This window comes from Musca domestica, unplaced genomic scaffold (genome assembly GCF_030504385.1).
Source record: "Musca domestica strain aabys unplaced genomic scaffold, Musca_domestica.polishedcontigs.V.1.1 15, whole genome shotgun sequence".
Taxonomy (NCBI): Eukaryota; Metazoa; Arthropoda; class Insecta; order Diptera; family Muscidae; genus Musca; species Musca domestica.
In genome coordinates this window covers 8,190,213-8,212,852 of record NW_026712207.1, presented here as the reverse complement: position 1 = coordinate 8,212,852, position 22,640 = coordinate 8,190,213, and the positions used below count along the sequence as shown (strand labels likewise).

Genomic DNA, 22,640 nt, shown 5'->3' with positions numbered 1-22,640 from the left:
AAAAAAAGAAGCTACGAATCTGTATTCGGTTTTATCGATTTTTGTGTTCGGAAAAAAATTTTTGTAACGGAAGTGTTCAATTGAAACTTTTTACTGGAGCAGAGCAGAGCAGAGCAAAGCAAACAAACAAATAATTACAAAAAAAAAAAAGAAAAATTATTTTCCCTATCGAAAAAAGCAAGAAATTTCCTCAATTTGCACAACAAAAATTTTTTTGAATGAAAATAAATTTCCTTAAAAAATATTAACCAAAAAAAAAAAGGAGAAGAAGAAGAAAAATCAGTGCAGTGAATTTTGAAAACAAAACAAAAAATTATTTTTGGTGAAAATTTTTGGCATATTTTGCATTAACAGTTTAACAATTGTTTTTCTTTCCTCCACCTTCAAAATGTATTTGAGCTATTGGCTATTAACGGTGTGGGCGGTAAGTTGCAGTTTTTGTTTTTTCATTTAAAAAAAAAATATTTCATAATTATATTTTATGCTGGCCCATACCTTCACATTGCATAATTGATTGAAAACAAACCGCGTTTCTCACGCGATATTCAAAATTGTTGCTTGTCTACGCCTAAGCCTATATATTTTTTATTTTACTCAATTTGTTGTATTGTGTCTTTTTTATTGCCAAACAAAAGTTAATTGAACCTATTGGTAATTAAGCCTAGCAGTATTAAATTTTTAAAATATTTTTTTTAAATAAATAAATAATAAAATAAAAAAATAAAAACTGATTATTAAAAAAAAATTATTTTTTTTTAATTTACTTGAAAAAAATTTATTTTAAAAAAATATGTATTTAAAATATTTTTTCTTTCAAATTAATTTTTTTCAAAATAAATTAAAAAAATTATTTAAAATTTTTTTAAATAATCAGTTTTCACTTTTTAAAATATTTTATTTTTAAAGAAATTTTTTTGAGATTTTTTTTAAATGAATTAAAAAAAATTTCAATAATTTCTTCATAAAAATCAAAAAAAAAAAAAATTGTTTTTAATTAATTTTTTTCAAAATAAATTAAAAAAAAATATTTTATATTTTCTTAATAATCAGTTTTCACTTTTTAGAATATTTTATTTTTAATTAATTTGAAATAATTTCTTCAAAATAAATCAAAAAAATTGTTTTTAATAATTTTTAAATTTAATTTTTTAAAATATTTTTTTAAATAAATATTTTAAATACAATTTTTTCTAAAATTAATTTTTTTCAAAATAAATTAAAAGAAAATCTTTTAATTTTTTTAATAATCAGTTTTAACTTTTTAAAATATTTTGTTTTTAATTAAATTTTTTGGAGATTTTTTTTAAGTGAATTAAAAAAATTTTACATAATTTCTTCAAAATTAATCAAAAAAAAATTAATATTTTTTTTAAATAATTGTTATACCCTTCACAATTCTATGGAGGGCATATTAGCTTTGTTATTCCGTTTGTAACTCCTCGAAATATTTATAAAATATTTGAAAAAATATATATTCTGGATCAGCGTAAAATTCTAAGACGATCTAGAGATGTCCGTCTGTCTATCTGTTGTAATCACGCTATCTTTCGAACGAATTGAGATAGAAGGCTAACATTTTGTACACATGTCTATTAAAAAGTAAATTGAACCTATTGGTAATTAAGCCTACCAGTTTTAATTTTTTTTTAATAATTATTTTAAATATTTTTTTTTAATTATATTTTTTTCAAAATAAATTAAAAAAAAAGTATTTTAATTTTTTTTAATTATCGGTTTTCACTTTTTAAATTTTTTTTAAGTAAATAAATAATAAAATAAAAAAGTGAAAACTGATTATTAAAACAAAAAAAAAATAAAATAATTTTTTCAAAATAAATTAAAAAAAATATTTTACATTTTTTTAAATAATCAGTTTTCACTTTTTAAAATATTTTATTTTTAAAGAAATTTTTTTGAGATTTTTTTTAAATGAATTAAAAAAAATTTCAATAATTTCTTCAAAAAAATCAAAAAAAAAAAAATTGTTTTTAATAATTTTTTTTTGATAATTTTTATACCCTCCACCTATTGGTAATTAAGCATAGCAGTTTTTATTTTTTAAATATTTTTTTAAATAAATATTTTAAATACAATTTTTTTTCAAAATTAGTTGTTTCTAAAATAAATTAAAAAAAAATATTTTAAATTTTTTTTAATAATCAGTTTTCGCTTTTTCAAATATTTTATTTTTAAAGAAATTTTTTTTTTTAAATGAATTAAAAAAAAATTTCAATAATTTCTTCAAAAAAATCAAAAAAAATGTTTTTAGTTAATTTTTTTCAAAATAAATTAAAAAAAATATTTTATATTTTTTTAATAATTAGTTTTCTTTTATATTTTATTTTTAATTAAATTGAAATAATTTCTTCAAAATAAATCAAAAAAATTGTTTTTAATAATTTTTTTAATAATTTTTAAATTTAATTTTTTAAAATATTTTTTTAAATAAATATTTTAAATACATTTTTTTTTCAAAATTAGTTTTTTCCAAAATAAATTAAAAAAAAATTATTTTAAATTTTTTTTTAATAATCAGTTTTCGCTTTTTCAAATATTTAATTTTTAATTAACTTTTTTGAGATTTTTTTTAAATGAATTAAAAAAATTTTACATAATTTCTTCAAAATAAATCAAAAAAAAAATTTAATATATTTTTTTTAATAATTTTTATACCCTTCACAATTCTATGGAGGGTATATTAGCTTTGTCATTCCTTTTGTAACTCCTCGAAATATTTATAAAATATTTAAAAAATATATATATTCTGGATCAGTGTAAAATTCTTAGACTAGATCTAGAGATGTCCGTCTGTCTGTCTGTTGTAATCACGCGAATTGAGATAGAAGGCTAACATTTTGCACACATGTCTATTAAAAAGTAAATTGAACCTATTGGTAATTAAGCCTACCAGTTTTAATTTTTTTAATAATTATTTTAAATATTTTTTTTTAATTATATTTTTTTCAAAATAAATTAAAAAAAAGTATTTTAATTTTTTTTAATAATCGTTTTTCACTTTTTAAATTTTATTTTTAAGTAAATAAATAATAAAATAAAAAAGTGAAAACTGATTATTAAAAAAATAAAATATTTTTTTTTTTCAAAATAAATTAAGAACAATTATTTTAAATTTTTTTAAATAAGCAGTTTTCACTTTTTAAAATATTTTATTTTTAATTAAATTTTTTTGAGATTTTTTTTAAATGTATTAAAAAATTTAAATAATTTCTTCAAAATAAATCAAAAAAATTGTTTTTTTTATACCCTCCACCATTCTATGGAGGATATATTAACTTTGTCATTCCGTTTCTAACTCCTCGAAATATTTATAAAATATTTAAAAAAATATATATTCTGGATTAGCGTAAAATTCAAAGACGATCTAGAGATGTCCGTCCGTTTGTTTGTCCGTCTGTCTCTTTGTTGTAATCACGCTATCTTTCGATAGAATTGAGATAGAAGGCTAAAGTTTTGCATACATGCACAGTTTACCAGTAGGCAGGTTTATTTAGTGAATGGTTCATGTCGGTCCACGTTTTCGTATAGCCCCCATATTACGATACCTCCCGATATTCGGTATTTTCATTATTTTAGCGACATTATTCACCGAAATTATTTCAAATTTCGTATTTGAAGTTCGTAATGGGTACCACAGCCTATGACAAAAAATTTGGTATGCAGGTCCACGTCTTCGTATAGCCCCCATATAATGGTAGCTCCCGATATTCGGTATTTTGATGATTTTAGCGACATTATTCACTGGAATTTTTTCAAATTTGGTATTCGAAGTTCGTAAAAGATACTACAGCCTATGACAAAAAAATGTCGTATCCAGATTCACGTTTTCGTATAGCCCCCATATATAGGTGTCTCCCGATATTCGGTATTTTGATGATTTTAGCGAGATTATTCGCCGGAATTGTTTCAAATTTGGTATTTGAAGCTCGAAATGAATACTACAGCCTTAGACAGAAAATTGTCTATGTATGTCCAGGTCTTCGTATAGCACCTAAATATCGATACATCCCTATATTCGGTATTTTGATGTGTTTGCGACATTATTCACCGGAATCGTGTCAAGTTTCGTATTTGAGTATTGTAATGGCCAATGACGAAAAATGCTTATGCAGGTCCATGTCTCCGAATATACCCAAATATAACGGTAACTCACTATATTCGGTATTTTTAAGTTTATCATGGATTTTACTCTTTATTTATATATATATTTTTTTTTTTTTTGAAAATTTCCAAATTTTTTCCAAGTGGTGGAGGGTATTCAAAGTTCGGCCCGGCCTTACTGTTATTCAATTTGTAGTATTGAATGTTTCTTTGCCTCACAAAAATTAATTGAATTAAGTAAAAAATTAAGTCTACAAGTTTTATTTTTTAATATTTTGATTAAACGTTTTTAAATATTTTTTTTTTTTCGAAGAAGAAAAATATGTTTTCTTAAATACATTTTTGTTCAATAATTTTTTGTAAAGTATATTTTTTTTCAAATGAATGTATTTAAAATATTTTTTTTTAAATATTTTTTCCATCATTTTTTTAAATTTATTTTTTTCAAATAGGTTTTTTAAAGCTCATTTTTTTAAATAAATTTTCTAAAAACAAATATTTTGAGAATTTCCATTGCTCTAAAAATTACAACAAAAAAAAAACAAGAAATTAAATATCCAGCCCTCCAAAAAAGAAAATAATAAAACCAAAAAATTGGTATTGGAATCGCTGTTCATATGTATCCTGGATATATGGAGGTAGTGTTGAAAATATTTGCCATAATTGTACAAAAAATACTGAATGGTACTAAATTTAGTTTTGGTTGAAGGAACGAAAACGAAATTTTTAAATTTGATATTTAGATTACTGACGGTATCGGTGTTTGAGATATGGATGAGATTCGGAAATCAGTCCTATATTTGTACGAAAAGTACTAAATGGTACTAAATTTGTTATTGGGTGAAGGAATAGAGCTGATATCCTGAATTTTAAGATTGAGGTCTCTGATGGTATTGTTGGTACCTCCGAACTCGATCTAAGTTTGATAATAATATAACGATGTATTAAATTGGGCCCAATTCGGATACTCCCTTCGAGAGTTATACGTGCGCACCCGCCAGACAGACAGAAGGACGGACGGACACCCCTTAGATCGACTCCAAACTCAGGGTTTGAAACCGTTGTTTAGATAAGGCACGTTTTTCGTCATATCAAATGATATTTGTTACCCTCTGAAGCTATATAAACACATTTGGGGTACAAAGCTAGCTGCGTTTGAATTTATGCAAAATTCTCCTACAAATCATAATTTTATCAGGATGGCGTTAAAGATAAAAATATTCTTCATCAAATTTTAGTAAAAGTCACCAAAGAAATGAAGTTTATATTTTCATTATATATCAAGAAATTGTTTAATTCAAGGTTGCCAAAAAAAAGACAAAAAACAAGGGAACTGATGAGGATTGGTGGCTCCTTCCGAAAACCAGGTATATCCTGCGTACCCCCTGTTAAACATTACCAACGTTCTCCACAAATCAACAAATGTTGTTTTTATAAAAACAACAATAAAGGGATAAAGCCTGACCATTTTGCAACAACAAAAAACGCAAACATATTTTCTGATTTTTTGATACATTTTTCCTCTGCCATTTTAGAAGTTGATGCATGAAAGTGACATAAAATTTTGTTTTAGACATAAAGAACCAAAAGAAGAAATATTCTACACTAAATTTTACTATAAATCTCAGGTTAATCATATATCTGGTTTTAATGGTTTTAAAGAAAATTTGATCCCCTACCTCTGATTTTCTTTCCTTTCAAGACGACTGTGAGAAACCTTTCAATAATTCATATATATTTTTTTTAATTGCATTACTACGTCTATTTTAAAAAATGTATTTAATTCATTTATTAATAACAAAATAACCTTCAGTAGGCTACCACAATGAGACAAATAAGGAATGTGTGTCATGTAGACCGACACACACACACACCCATCAGAACAAAACTAAAAATACTGGCTAAAACGTTTGTGGTCAAATATTAGAATGGTTCTGTCAACGGTACATTGAACACGGCCGGCAATTTGGCTCAAGAGAATTTTTTTGGTCAATTGAAACGACATTTCGTTCAAATATTTTCGAGGGGGAAGGGGGGGGGTGCAATTAAAATTAAACGAAAACATTTGACAGCCATTTAATCAATGACGAGTTGATTTACATCATTTTTATAATTAGCAGAAAGGGAAAAAAAACAATCATCACAGTTGGGGAGAAAAGATCACAATTTTTTCAGGGAACAAAAAATAACATTTTTTTTTTTTTTGAGAATATGAATTGTTAAGCATTTTTGTATAAAATTAATTAATTCCTCTGGAATTTAAATTCCCCCAAAATACAAAAGTTGTTGATAAATTTATTTTTACATTTGCCAATTGGTTGAAATGCCAATTTGTTGAAATACCCAATGACAGCAGTTTTTTCGCTTCAAAGTTAGCTGTTAATAATAAATGACAATACTGATTTATTACAGCATACTGAAAAAGTGGAATTTTTATTCGTATTAATTAAACAGATTGATACGTAATTAGTGCTTTAATTAGTTAGGGGAAAATATTTAATTTTCGAACTTTAAAAAGTACGTTTTTGGACAAGTTACAAATTGACAGTAATTTTTTCCCTTGAAAAACTTTCTAAAACTTCAAAAAAATCATTTTTAAAGAAGGGGTTTCAATTATTCAAAAAAAAAAAAAAAAAGAAGAAAAAATATGGTAATTTGTTTTCCCTTTCATTTTCCTTCGCTTTTATAAAAAATGTTTGAAAAAATGCTAAAATTATATATTATTTTAATTTTAGCAATTTTTCAAACACTTCTTGCCATTAAAAGATCAAATAAGCTTTAAGAAACACAATAAATTTAATTAAAAATTACAGGTAAAAATTTGTTGGAAATAAATAGACTCAAATTGAAACTTTCTATGGAAATTAAAAAAAATAAATTAAAATTTTTTTGTCGGTTTTGCCGACAGATATATAACCTTAGTCAATGTCCGATTATGTAAATATATTTTGACTTATGTTATGATTATTCAACTTGTTGGCCCTCTATGGCGTGGGTTCTGAAGGAATGGGCCAATATTGTCCATTTTGTATCGGACCAAAATAAATATGATATAAATACTGCGATGTGGCCGGTTCGGACAGTATTGGTTACTTCTTTCATTTAATATGAGATGATAATTTTTAGAAAATGTAAAATTGTGCGTGTGGTGCCAGATACTGTCGACTGAAGTATCCCATTGACTGAAGTATTCATTTCATAAAATATTAGTATAGTCAAAATTGCAAGAAAATCGAACATTTATTCAAAGTTTATGTGAAATCAAAAATTCCATATTCATCCGAGGTACAAGAAGGGCATTCGCAGATATATATCGTATTCACAAAATATTTGTGAGTGAGGTACCAGAAGGAGTGGACTGACACATTCCATCTTCACAGCAAATCTTGTGTTGGTAGAAATAATGGGATGCGTGAAATATGAAGAGAACCAAACGCTTATTGCGGATTTTATAATCGTTTTGGTTATTCGAAACTTTGACCCTCTGTAGGGGAGGTACTAGAAGGAGTAGACCGATATTTCCCATTTTCACAGCAAATCTTGTGTTAGTAGAAATAATGGGATGCGTGAAATATGAAGAGAACCGGATGCCTATTTTAGATTTTATGATCACTTTGGTTATTCAAAACCTTGACCTTTTGTGGGAGAGGTTTCATTTCTACAATCTTCAAAATAGGTCTTGTGTTGGATGGAAATATTGAGATGTGCCAAGTCCAAATGGAATCGGATGTTAATTTCGCGTGTTATGAGCTTCATGGATATTCAAAATTTTTACCCTTTGTGAGGGAGGTACCAAAAGGAGTGAACCGAGATATCGCAACCGATATATAACATTATGTGTTGATAGAAATATTATAGTGTGTGAAATTTGAAGAGTATCGGATGCTTATTTCGTAGATTAAAAGAGATTTATTTATTAAAAATTTTGACCCTCTGTGTCGGAGGTTCATTTTGGAGTGGACCGATATTGTCCATTTTCGCACCTGATCTAGAATTGATACAAATATTGGGATTTGCGTGTTCTGTGCAGTAAATTATTTTCATGGAAAATATTGATATTTTTTGGTGGGAGCTGCCAAAAGGAATGGGCCGATATTGCCCATCTCATAATTCGAACTAAGTTTAATAATAATATTACACCGCTCCATGAGGCATCGATGAGGCAAATTTTGGCCGTATCGAAATATATATACCCTCTCTAGGGAATAAAAAGAGGATTGCAAATTAAAAAAAAAATTAGATATAGCTCCCATATATATCTTCGTCCGATTTGCTTTTTATGGTGCACCAAACGTGTAATATCAGCCCGAATAGTATGGAATTTTGCACATACAACCAAATTAGGCCTGAAAATAAGTATACCAAATTTGATCGAAATCGGTTCAGATATAGCTATAGCTCCGATATATATTGTTCATCCGATTTGTTATTTTTGTCCTCCGCAGCCGTAATATGCACTCTGTAACAACAATATTTGGGGAAATATATCAAATGCAGCTCAGAAATACCTTTGCCAGATTTTATCGAGATCGGTTCAGATTTGGATATAGCTCCCATACATAACTTCGTCCGATTTACCTTTTACTGTGCACCAAACGTCTAATATGAGATCCATCCCAAATGGGATGGAATTTGGCACATACGACCGAATTAGGTCTAGAAGGTAGTATGCCAAATTTGGTGAAGATCGGCTCAGATATAGCTATAGCTCCCATATATACTGTTCATCCGATTTGTTTTATATGTTCCCCACAGACGTAATATGCACTCTGTAACAACGATATTCAGGGAAACATATGAAATGCAGCTCAGAAATATCTTTACCAAATTTGATCAACATCGGTTCCGATTTGGATATAGCTCCCATATATAAATCAAATGGGCAATACAAGTCCGATTTTATACAAGATACAAATGCTTCGGCGTATTTAGTCTTTTGAACTTTAAATTATAATTATAATCATAACGTGTATGATTGAATTCTCCCATAAAAACGTTTAATTGTTATGTAGAGCTCTACTAAATTAGCAAAGTGGTGTAAGGTATCATAAAGTCGGCCCCGCCCGACTTTAAGACTTTCATTACTGGTTTTTTATGTTTTTAAACGCAAACTAATAAAAGTTTCCAAAATTCCCCGTCATTCAAAAATTGTATTTATATCCTCTTTGAATGGTGCGGGATTTTTGAAAACTTTTATTAATTTTTGCCTAATGAATATTAAATAATTGTTTTTCATAAACAAGTGTAATTTGTAATCCTACCTCTCATTAGATGCATACTAATTTATTAGATGACACACACACACATTTAATTCTCATAAAAAGATATTTTTTAATTGGTAATTCCCCATCATTAAAAAAAGGACATTTAAAAATCCTCTCTCTCATTTGTTGCATACTAATGTCTCAGATGACCTCAAATTACATTCTCATTTAACACTAAAAAACTTTTTTTCCATCGTATGGCAAACATCGCATAAAAGTTTCCAAAAAAAAAAACGCCCCAAAATTTAATTATTGTAATTTCCCAGCAATTAAAAAAACAAGGACTTGAAAACAATCCCATCTCTCATTCGTGGCATAACAATTAATTCAAATTACAAAATGTTCGAATTAAGACGAAATAAATTATTTTTATTGTCATCTTGTGATTGCCGCAAAATTCTGAGACATTTATTTGACTGCTCTAATAAAAACAATAATGCCTCTTAATTGAGAAAAAAAAAAAAACAAAATCAGAATTTTGGGAATCGTGTGAATTTTATGTCTTGAAAAAAAAAACACACAAAGTTCATTATACACCTAAATTTTGGTGGGAATAAACAGGAGGCATATATTTTTGGTTTAAATGTTATAATAAAATTAAATTGTTCATTTAAAAGGAATTTTACAAAATTGCCAATGGAATATTAAATATTGCATGAAATCAGCTTAAATCGCATTTCAATTAGTCAAAATACTACAAAATTTGTTGGGAAAATATTTCCTAGATTTGGAAAAGAAACTAAAGGATAATTTTACATAAATTATGATAATTTTTCTTCATGTCTAAATGAAATATAAAATATTTAGGAGAATAAGAAGAACATAGTGCACTATATGTTACTCTCTCAAATAAACAAAAGACTTAAGCAACAAACTCAGTATTGTATTGTATTGCCTAATTGAGTTTGTTGCTTAAGTCTTTTGTTTATTTGAGAGAGTAACATTATGCATATCTTTTACTTGTTCTCCCAAGTGGTTTATCTTTCATTTAGACATGTGAGTTTTTAAAAATATTTTTCCACAGGTTATATCCTGATTTTTTTTTTTAAATGTTCATCGAACCCTAGCACGTGCAGTAGAGGTAATTTCGAGGATTTAATTAAAACCAGTAAAGAAAGTCCTTAAGTCGGGTGGGACCGACTTTATGATACCCTACAGCACTTTGCTAATTTAGTAGAGCTCCACATAACAATTAAAAGTTTTTATGGGAGAATTCAATCATACATGCCATGATTATAATTTTAATTTAAAGTTCAAAGGACTAAATGTGCCGAAGCATTTGTATCTTTTAAATTCGGACTTGTATTTCCCATTTGGTGCAAAATTAATTTGAAATCATATAAAGATATATATGGGAGCTATATCCAAATCTGAACCGATCTCAATAAAATTTGGCAAAGATATTTCTGAGCTGTATTTGATATATTTCCCTGAATATCGTTGTTACGGAGTGCATGTTATGGCTGTGGGTAACAAATATAACAATTCGGATGAACAATATATAGGGAAGCTATTGCTATATCTGAACCGATCATCACCAAATTTGGCATACTACCTTCTAGACTTAATCCGGTCGTATGTGCCAAATTCCATCTCATTTGAGCAAATATTAGACGTTTGGTGCCAATAAAAGGTAAATCGGACGAAGTTATATATGGGAGCTATATCCAAATCTGAACCGATCTCAATAAAATTTGGCAAAGATTTTTCTGAGCTGCATTTGATATATTTCCCCAAATATTGTTGTTGCAGAGTGCATATTACGGCTGCGGAGGACAAAAATAAAAAATCGGATGAACAATATATATATATGGGAGCTATAGCTACATCTGAACCGATTTCGATAAAACTTGGCATACTTATTTTCAGGCTTAATTTGGTTGTATGTGCAAAATTCCATTCTATTCGAGCTGAGATTACACGTTTGGTTCACAATAAAAGGCAAATCGGACGAAGATATATATGGGAGCTATATCTAAATTTTGACCGATTATCTCCAATGTCAGTAGGGTTCGTCCTTGGGCCAAGCGAATGATTTGTGCAAAATTTCATCTTAATCGGATAATAAATGCGACCTGCATTTTGTTCACAAGAATGCATGGACAGACGGACGGACGGACGGAGAGACGGATTGACATGCATAAATCAACTCAGATCCTCAAAAGTAACTATGGGTCTACCTCGCTTCCTTCTCCAAGTCACAAACAAATGCACAAAGACATAATACTCTGACCACCTTGTGGTGTAGGGTATAAAAAGAAAACTCACTGACCAAAACAGGTATTGTCATATACTTTTGTTGAAAATGGTTTAAAGATTCCAGAATCCAAGAACATTATTTCAAGGATGGATAGAAGGCATATTTTGGACTTTTTAAGTACACTGATAATACTTCTAAGAAAATTCTTTAAAAATGCAGAATAATACCTCTAACACAGACTTTTTTAAATGTTTTTCAATGACCAAAAATCTTGTTATCATGGAATTCTAAAGTGTTTTCTTTTTTAAGATGATGTATAGATTTTTATTCAGATTTTTAGAAAAAAAAATTGTTTTGAGTTATTTTTCGGAATTTTTCAAAAATCTTGTTCAAAAACGGATTTAGTTTTTTTTCAATTTTGATTAGGAGTAATATCCTGGATATTTTGAGAACAGATTTTCAAGATTTTTTTGAGAACAGTTTTTCAAGATCCCAATATTTGTATCAATTCTTGAACAGGTGCGAAAATGGACAATATCGGTCCACTCCAAAATGGACCTCGCACACAAAGGGTCAAAATTTTGATTAAAAATATATCTCTTATAATTTACGAAATAAATAAATATTTTTGAGGATTGGCTGAGGGTGGTATACATCTGTCGGCGAAACCGACTGTTACTTTTTAACTTGTTGATATTCATTCCGTCAATCCAGTTGCTGCTACGTTTCAAAGTCTTCTTTTCCCTATTTGATATTCTATTGTAAAATATTGCACTTTTTTATATTTAATTTCTATTTCCATATTTCTTAATTAATGCAATGTTTTAACGCTAATTTGTAGCAATTTGTATTTTTAATAATAAAAACGGAGGTAATAATAAACAAATCTGCATTCAAATCATTTGTGAGAACATTGACATTAAACGCTAGCTGAAGTAGTTGGTGTTGGCAAAGTTACACAGACATTTCTCACAAAATCCCCACCCTAGTTTGAGGGAAAAAATTCAACTTTGTAATGAGGGTGCTATCCCCCGAGCAAAATCGTGTTACAAATTTTATAAATTCAATTGAACCTTCCTTTTTAATATTAATATTGAAATCAGATATGAAAATTTAAAAATCATCAATCGGTTTTGCCAGCAGATGTATATCCTCAGTCAATGCCCCTTTATGGAGACATATTTCCAAATGCGTTATGATTATTCAATATTTTGACATTTTTAATAAGACGTTCCAAAGAAGGAGGACAGCATTGCCCATTTGGTGTCTGACAGATAAAAATAATACAACGTGCAGGATCAATTTATTTATCAATTTATATGAAATATGTGATCATTTTAGGAAATTTTTGAAATGTAGACCGAAGTAATTATAAATTCGGAAGGATACGAAAAGTACTAAAATTTACTCAAAATTGAATATTTTGTATTGAACAAACTGGAATAAGCTAGAATTCTGAAATTTGGAATAAGACTCAGCCATAAAGTGCCGGATAGATGTATCGAAGCGTTTTTGAAAATTCCAACGTTAGGGTTACGAAAAGTTCTAACATGATACTAATCTTGCAAAATGGTATCATTAGCTAATTACTTGAAATTTGGTATGAGAATCATGGCTGGAACGTGAGTTAGATATATGAGGGTGGTAGTGGAACTGTGTCCTAGATGTGCGAACTGTACTAAATGGTACTAAATTTGGTATTGGGCTGGAATCCTCAAATTTGATATTGAGGTCTCTGTAGGTGACTGGTATTGAGATATGGAGGCGGGTTTCGGATATGTGTACTATAATTGTACATATTTCTGGTTGAGAGACATATTTAGATATTCCTAGTTTGAAAAGAATCGCTGACTTTTTTTCGCAAAGTATAAGAGATATAAATATTAAAAATTGTGACACTTTGGGGGGAGGTACCAGAAGGGGCAGGGCGATATTTATTTTCTTCACACCAGATCATGTGTTAATAAAAATATTGGAATGTGTGAAATTTGAAGAGAATCCGATGCTTATTTCGTATTTTATGAGAGATATAATTTTTGAAAATTTTGACCTTTTTTGGGGAGGGGAGGGAGATACCACAAGGAGTTGGCCGGTATGTTTCCTTTTCACATAAGATGTTGCGTTAGTAGAAATTTTGGGAAATGTGAAGTTTTAAGAGAATTGGGTATCTATTTCGCATTTTATGAGCTTTTTGGTAATTGAAAATTACAAGAAGAAGTGGCCTGATGTACTCCACCTTCACACCGAACCTTGAATCAATAAAGATATTACGATGTGTGTAATTTGAAGGCAGTCGGACTCTTACATCACATTTTAAGAGAGTTCTAATTATAATTTTTGACCCTTTATGGGGGAGGTGCTTGATGGAGTGGGCCGATATTGTCCATTCTTTGCTCCTGACAGAGCACTGACGCAAATATTAGGATATGCAAAGTTGGAGCGAAATCGGATTATTGCTTGTCTTTCTGTGCAGAATTTTTTTTTTTTTTTTTGAAAATTTCGACCTTTTTGGTTGAGGTACCGGAAGGAGTGGACCGATGTATGTCATCTGGGCACTAGACCTTAGGTTAATAAAATTATTGGAATGTGTGAAATTTTAAGACAATCGGATTCTTACATCACATTTTATAAGAGTTGTAATTATTCAAAATTTTGACCCTTTGTGGGGAAGGTACTTGACGGAGTGGGCCGATATTGTCCATTTTTGCACCTGATCGAGCACTGATGCAAATATTAGCATTCGCAAAGTTGGAGCAAAATCGGATTATCCTTCCTCTTTCTGTGCAGTAAATTATTTTATATGAATATGTTGATATATTTTTGAAAATTCGATCTTTTGTGGGGGAGTTACCAGTAGGAGTGGACTGACATTGCCCGTCTCCGAACTCGATCTAAGTTTGACAAAAATATTACGATGTACCAAGTTTGAACCAAATCGGATACTCCCTTCGAGACTTATCGTGCGCACTAGCCAGCCAGACAGCCGTCAGTTTGTCTGTCTGTCGGACGGACATCGCTAGATCGACGACAAATGTCCTGAAACGTATTTGGTCCAAAGAGACCTAGGGTCTAAATTCGTTATTTCGACTAGGCACGTTTTGACCGTATCGAATGATATATACCCCCTGTAGTCATATGGATGAGGGTATAAAAAGGGGGGATGGGGATAGTCACTCCTAAAATGCTTAAAGAGTTATCTTGCGTATGAAAAAGACAGTGAGGTAGATGGACGGACCGACTTTCCAAGATCGGCTACAAATGCCCTAAAACGGATTTGCTCCAAGGAGACCTAGTATCTAAAACCGTTATTTCGATAATGCATGTCTTGGCCATATCAAATGATATATACCTTCTGCAGCTATATGGCTGAGGGTATTAAAACTTTCCAATGTTTAAAAGGGACTGGGAATATTTACTCCTTAAGCGATTATAGAGATTTATGTTATAGGTTGGGATTTGCCTTTTGTGAAACGGATCGTCAAGTGTCTAAAAGAAATTCTCTGTATTTTTGGTAAAAATGAAAAAATATGTCTGGTATGGTCAATGGTATCACCCTATTAAAGTGTGAAATATATAAATAAATAAATAAAATATTCATATTTTCTCTGTTGCCGTTTGTGTCTTAAGTCTTTTGTTTTTATGGATTTATAATAGATATCGATGTTTATGATCAGCATTTTGTCAAAACAATGATTTAATTGTTATGCTATTTTCTGCATATGTTGAGAAATTGAGAAAGGGCACCAGAGAGAGAGAAAGAAAAAAAAAAAAAGAGAACGAGAATAGTTGGTTGAAATTCTAATAAAATGTATGTGTCTTAAGTCTTTCGTTTGTAATGGCTTGTTGTTAGTTATTTTTTATGGATTTATAACGTTTGATTGAATGTGTTATATTTGTTTTTATATGATCCAAAAGCATAATATTTGGCAAATCCATACTCTCATAAAAGTTGGAGAAAAAGAGAGAGAGAGAGAGTTAGTGGTTTAATTTCTAACAGGATGTATGTGTCTTAAGTCTTTCGTTTATAATAGTTTTCGTTGATTTATTTGCTAAATTTGCTAAACATGTGACAAAAAAAAAAAAACGCCCGGAACAAGGTTTCCATTGTTATTCTCTGACACATTTTGAGAATTTTGAAACGTTTCCACGAACTAAAAATAAGAACAAAATATTGTTGATTTTTACGATAAGCCAATATGAGAGGCAATTAATGCCAACTATTTATGATTTAATCATAATATGCTCACATGAAATATTCTTGGCAAAAAATCTAAAGCTCAGTTTTGCCAATTGAAGTTCATTCACCGTGGCTTTACTTTACCTTAGAAATTCCTAAAGAAAACTTTGCCCCAACTTTGCTGTGTTATAATTTTCACAATTAGATCGAGGATAACAAATTACCCGGGAATTGACAGGAGGGGAGAGGGAGGCAGAAGAGAAGTGTGGTAACGGCCGATATGTCATAGCTTCAGTAAAACGCGGTGATTTCTTGTCACGTTCTCATGTTCAAAGTTGCGTTGAGGCTTGTGATGTTTGACAATTCTATTGTCTTGTGGCCAGAAGCTAACAACAACAGCTACTGCCACAATAATATATTCTTAATTGAATTCAAAAGACGCTTGATCTAACAGTTTTATTGCGGCCATAATTCAGCTGACTACACCACTGGACATGAGTCATTTGTAAAGGTCGCCTGTCACGTTTTGTGGTATTTTTCTTTTTTAGTCTTTCTTTTTTTTTTGTTATTTTAATTTACGAGACATTGGCTTGGCAGAAAAAACAAAAACAAACAAATCTATGATTATCAATAACCAATAATGGCTGGATGTCTTGAAGCCGGCTGATTGTATAAAATATGGGTCAAATATTTCATGTTTTACCGGTTAAATCCCTGGTTGCTAATTTGTTATTGTTGTTTTTTTTTAGAATTTCCTACTAAATTCTGCTGGTCCATTGCAAAAATAAACTTCAAATCCAGCCTCAAAATAAAAAAAAAATCGCTCAACTCATGAATTATTTAAAAGCTTCTGATTAAAAATTGTGGTTCTGCTTTTGTTTTCATTTGAGGTCGTAATGAATTATTTCCAATTTGTGTTGTGTGTTCGACATGAGTTGTTGGCTTGTCACCGGAATTAATTCCCTGTAAATCTTTCTTTTTGTTGATGGCAAAAAAAAAGAAAAAAAATGGAAGAAAGATGCCCGAAAAAATATGTAGGATAATCTCCTCACCCACTTTCCAAAATTGTTTATTTGGTGACAAATATTTTAATAATAATAGAATAAATTTATAATAAAATATTTGGACATAATTTTATAGAATGGCGAAGAGAGTGAAATTCGCAATGAGTCATTTAAAAACTGTTTTGAATAGGTTCGAAAAAAAAAATTGAAAAAAATGTATCACCAGCAGACACCGATCTTAAAAATTTCCCTAAACTGAAAAAAAAAAATTAAAAAAAGTGTAACACCAGCAGAAGCCTATTTTAAAAATGTCCCCAAACTGTATTTTGAGCCAAAATTTTGAAATTTTAGATCTGATTTTTTTCATGTATATCTTCACTGGAAGGAGGCACAGTATAAGGTAGGGGTTTTGAAATTTCTACATAAACTATTGTTATTGTTACATCCCTCAAAAGAGTCGCCAAAGGGTTTTTTTGGGTCCCTTTTTCAAAAAATGCTTATAAACTCCCTTTGAACGGAATCATAGCAAGTCAGAATGTTCTACAAAATTATTCAACACATAATTCTACGATAGGTCCCAGAAGACATTTAAGAAGACATTAAAAGGCTAAAACCTACCTAAAACGTACCAGGAACTGATAAATCTAAAAAAAAAAACACTTTTTAGGGTATATATAGTATGTGATTTCATGCAAAATTCACCTACAGAACATCATTTTAGAAAAATGCTCTCAAAAACAAAAATGTTCCTCATCAAATTTCACTATAAGCCACCAAAGAAAAGAAATCTCTATTTCCATAAGGTAGCAAAAATATGATTGCCTCAATTTTTCTGAAATGACGAGAAAATATTTCCTATTTTTTGATAATTTTTTTCTACGATATTTTTTTGATTTATTGCCTGAAAGTTATTTAAAGCAGTATTTTAGCAGGATAATGCCAAGAACAAAAATGTTCCCCATCAAATTTCACTATAGGTCACCAAAGAAATAAAATTTCTATTTCCATAAGGTGACAAAAATATGATTGCCTCAATTTTTCCGAAAAGACGAGAAAATATTTCCTATTTTTTTAATTTTTTTATCTTTTTCGATTTAATGCCTGAAAGTTACTTTAAGCTGCATTTTAGCAGGATAAAGTCAAAGACAAAAATCAAATTTCACTATAGGTCACCAAGGAAAAGAAATCCCTATTTCCATAAGATGTCAAGAAAATGACGACATCAATGTTGCCGAAAAAACGATAAAATATTTCATGTTTTTTTTTATTTTTTTATCTTTTTTCGATTTATTGCCTGAAGGTTACTTAAAGCAGCATTTTAGCAGGAAAATGTCCAAGACAAGAATGTTCTTCATCAAATTTCACTATAGGTCACCAAGGAAAAGAAATCTCTATTTCCAAAAAATGTCAAGAATATGACGACATCAATGTTGCCGAAAAAACGAGAAAATATTTTCCTATTTTTTTGTAATTTTTTTATCTTTTTTAGATTTAATACCTGAAAGTTACTTAAAACAGCATTTTAGCAGGATAATGTCAAAGACAAAAATATTTTTCATCAAATTTGACTATAGGTCACCAAAGAAAAGAAATATCTATTTCAATAAGATGTCAAGATAATGATTGAATCAATGTTTCCAAAAAATGAGAAAATATTTCCTCATTTTTTTAAAAAAATTTTCCTTGACCTTTTTTTGAGTTAATGCCGGAAAGTTACTTAAAGCAGCATTTTAGCAGGATAATGTCAAGGACAAAAATGTTTTCGAAAAATATGAGATTATTATTTCCTATTTTTTTAATTTTTTTTGATATTTTTTATTTAATGCCTGAAAGTTACTTAAAACAGCATTTTAGCAGGATAATGTCAAAGACAAAAATGTTCCTCATCAAATTTCACTATGGGTCAACACAGAAAGGAAATCTTTATGTCCATATAATTTCAAGAAAATGATTGCATCAATTTTGCCTAAAAAATTTCGAAAATACAGGGCCAGATAAAAAAGCTGAAACAAAGTCAAATGCTATAATTTTTACTTTTTTTTTAATTTTATTGAAGGAAAGCAAAAAATGTCGGAAATAGCATCAAATTTTAGAATAAGTTTATATTTGTTCGAATTGGTCACCTTTGGCATGAATTATGGCCTTCGAACGGCCAATGAAACCGTCACACGCTGCCCGAATTTTGTTCTGCGGTATTTTGGTCCATTCCTGGCGAAGCGCCGGCTTGAGGTATTTTTTAGTGCCAACCTTGCTTTTCAAAATACGCCAGACACAATAGTCCAACGGATTGGTATCCGGTGATTTTGATGGCTATTGTGCGCTGGAAATGAAGCGAGGAATCTAATTTTTTAAAAATTCTTGGGTGGCGCGTGCGATGGCCTAGTGCGATGGTGCTGAGTCCTGTTGAAATATCCAAGGTCTGCGGCCAAAATTTTGCGTGTCCAAGGCTTTAATATAACCTCCAGAATATTTTTGCGATTATATTCGGCATTTATTCTGATGCCACGGTCGATTCATACGAGCGGAGAGCGACCATCGGCTGTTTTGGCGGCCCACACCATCACCATGGCCGGCGCTTGAGTTCTTGTGGTGCACATTACAGCCGAAGGTGTACATTCTCAACTGACTTCTTGGCAAGTAAACACGACCATTTTGTTTGTTTACAAACTGCTGGAATGTTTTCTCATCGGAGACGGAGAAACCCAAAATTCGGCAGCTCACCACTTTCAGCCAAGCGAAGCAATTCTTTAGCTCTTTTGAGTCTATTTTCTTTCTGTTGCGGTGTAAGTTCTTGCATTTTTTTGAATTCCAATGGTTTTACCCCGAGCTCGATTTTCAATATTGGTGGAATGGAATATGATCAGCTCAGGAGCCGTTTTTCGGTCACTGGCCACTTCGAACCATTTCTGCTGATGTTGCTGTTTTCTTGAGTCCACTTCCTTGACTTCGGGCTACGGTAACGATCAGTATCACAGTAACGAGCGATGGTACGAGACACAAAAGATTTATTTACATTTAAATGCTGATGCTGGAGTCCTCTAACGATAGCCACTTGTGGTTTTCCAGCCAAATATAAAGAAATCACACTATCACGCTTGAATTCCATCACGAATAACTTTTTTCCTCAAAAATTCTCATCAAAATGCTTTTGTACGCTTGTAAACAATATAATTAGCTGTCACTAGAATAATTTTGACATCTGTCGGACGAGTGGCTTAGAAATGACAGCAGTCTGAATTTGCTTGCAGTTTTTTATTTCACTCTGTATACCCTCTTGAGCCAAATAACGTTATAAAATTTTTCGACAATTTTAGGACCTTTTCCGAATTTGTATCTAATTTTCAGGTTTTTATATTCAAGTGCTATATTTTTTCAGGACGAATGCTAGGAAAATGTTTACCTTTTAAACCAAAAAGTCTTCAAAATCATTCATTTTGAAGATCTCAGAGGATCCATTGCACAATGGACACATATCCAATTTTTCTGACCAAAACTATTTCAACGTCTCCATATGTAAACCCTAGAGACTGGAAGTGATATCAAATCTATCTGTATATCTCATCACCCAATACCATATCCCAAAAAATGTACCTCTCTCCCTCCTGGACACCAAACAGTGATCCAAATCCTTTAGTATATTATTCTAAGCTTGGATCAAATCGGATACCGTGCGCACAAGCCAGCAGACAGGCGGACGGATGGACGGACATCGCTAGATCTGCTCAAAATGTCCTGAAACGGATCAAAGAGACCTAGGGTCTAAAACCATTATTTCGATGAGGCATGACTATCATTCCAAATTTAAAAAAATCTAATTATTTAAATCCCATATAGCCTTGTATCATCTAAAACTGCCGTTTTGAAAACACTGAATTCCCTAGCCGGATCTAAAGCAAAATCCATGCACAGAAGATGAAATCATTTGCCGCTGTGGCACATTTTCATTTTTCAATACCTCAATTAGTTTTTTTTTTTAATGAATATAAGTCATAAACCATATCATCGATACAGGCAATATCTGTAAACGTCAATTTATTTGACATTTCCAGCTGTATTTGCTATTCTCTCTTTGTAAAGTGAGAGTCACCTACGGCCAGCTGGTCGTTCCAGTGGATTGCAATATTGAAATAATTATTTTTTTCAATCAGAAATATTAGAAGTTCACTTTCAACTGCACGTGTTGGACTATAGCCGATGATTTGATCTGGCAAACTAGATGTCATAATAATGTAAATAATGTGTCATCTTGACTAAAATATGGTGGTGGTGTAATCCCAGATGAATGGGAGACAAATAGCAAATCGTTTTAAAACTACATGTCTTGTGGCATTTTGATAAGCCACACTATGAAATTTAATAATTTTATGGATTTAGATTTTTTATTTTTAAATGCGGTTTTTTTTCTTTTGTTATACAAAATATTGTAGTATTGACATCCATTGTATAAGAAATTTTTGTGGTGCATTGAAAAGAAAAATCATCCATGAAAAAAAAATCAAATCATTCTCGTTGCCATTGAGTTTTTCCCCCTCAAAACAAATATCGAGTTTGTTTCTTAAGTCTTTTGTTTTTTCCGTTGGAGGGGGGTCTCATTGTTTTTGATGGAGAGGTATTGTTGATCAACAATGTAAACGTCAAATCAAGTTTTGTCGCCTTCAATGCAATTTTTACAATTCCAAAAGAAAACAACTAAAAAAGCTGTATGTTCGGCCGGGCCGAACTTCGAATACCCTCCACCATTTGGTAGAAATTTGACAATTTTCAAAAAAAAAAAAAAAAAAAAAAACATGCACAGACAATTTCCTGGCATAGGCTGTAGTATCCACTACGAACTTCAGATACCAAATTTGAAACAATTCCGGTAAATAATGTCGCCAAAATCATCAAAATACCAAATATCAGGAGGTACCGTTATATGGGGGCTATACGAAGACGTGGACCTACATGGCCCATTTTCTGTCCTGGGATGTAGTATCCATTACGAACTTCAGATACCAAATTTGAAACAATTCCGGTAGAAAATGTCGCTAAAATCGTCAAAATACCGAATATCGGGAGGTACCGATATATGGGGGCTATACGAAGACGTGGACCTACATGACCCATTTTCTATCCTAAGCCGTAGTACCTATTACGAACTTCAAATACCAAATTTGAAATATTTCCGATAAACAATGTCGCCAAAATCATCAAAATACCGAATATCGGGAAATATCGTTATATGGGGGCTATACGAAGACGTGGACCTGCACCGACAATTTTCTGCTTTGGGCTGCAGCATCCATTACGAACTTCAAATACCAAATTTGAAATAGTTCCGGTAAATAATGTCGCTAAAATCATCAAAATACCGAATATCGGGAGGTATCATTATATGGGGGCTATACGAAGACGTGGACCTACATGGCCCATTTTCTGTCCTGGGATGTAGTATCCATTACGAACTTCAGATACCAAATTTGAAACAATTCCGGTAGAAAATGTCGCTAAAATCGTCAAAATACGGAATATCGGGAGGTACCGATATATGAGGGCTATACGAAGACGTGGACCTACATGGCTCATTTTCTGTCCTGGGATGTAGTATTCATTACGAACTTCAAATACAAAATGCGAAAAAATTCCGTTAAATAATGTCGCTAAAGTCATCAAAATACCGAATTTCGGGAGGTACCGTTATAGGGGGGCTATACGAAGACGTGGTCCTACATGACCCATTTTCTGTTTTATGCTGTAGTATCTAGTACGAATTTCAAATACCAAATTTGAAACAATTCCGGTGAATAATGTCGCTAAAATCATCAAAATACCGAATATCGGGAGGTACCGTTATATAGGGGCTATACGAAGACGTGGACCTATATGGCTCATTTTCT

At 30.7% G+C, this 22,640-nt stretch overlaps 1 protein-coding gene across 1 annotated transcript in view; it reads left to right on the top strand.

Annotated features, from left to right (window-relative positions):
• Nucleotides 1-252: 252 nt before the first annotated feature.
• The window catches only part of LOC101888989 (uncharacterized), an 86,183-nt gene continuing 63,795 nt past the window's right edge, over nt 253-22,640 (top strand). Inside the window, exon 1 of the mRNA XM_005179208.3 lies at nt 253-424. Within this exon, the coding sequence (XP_005179265.1) occupies nt 389-424 (36 nt within the window). The 5' untranslated portion in view covers nt 253-388. The remainder of the gene's footprint in view (nt 425-22,640) is intronic.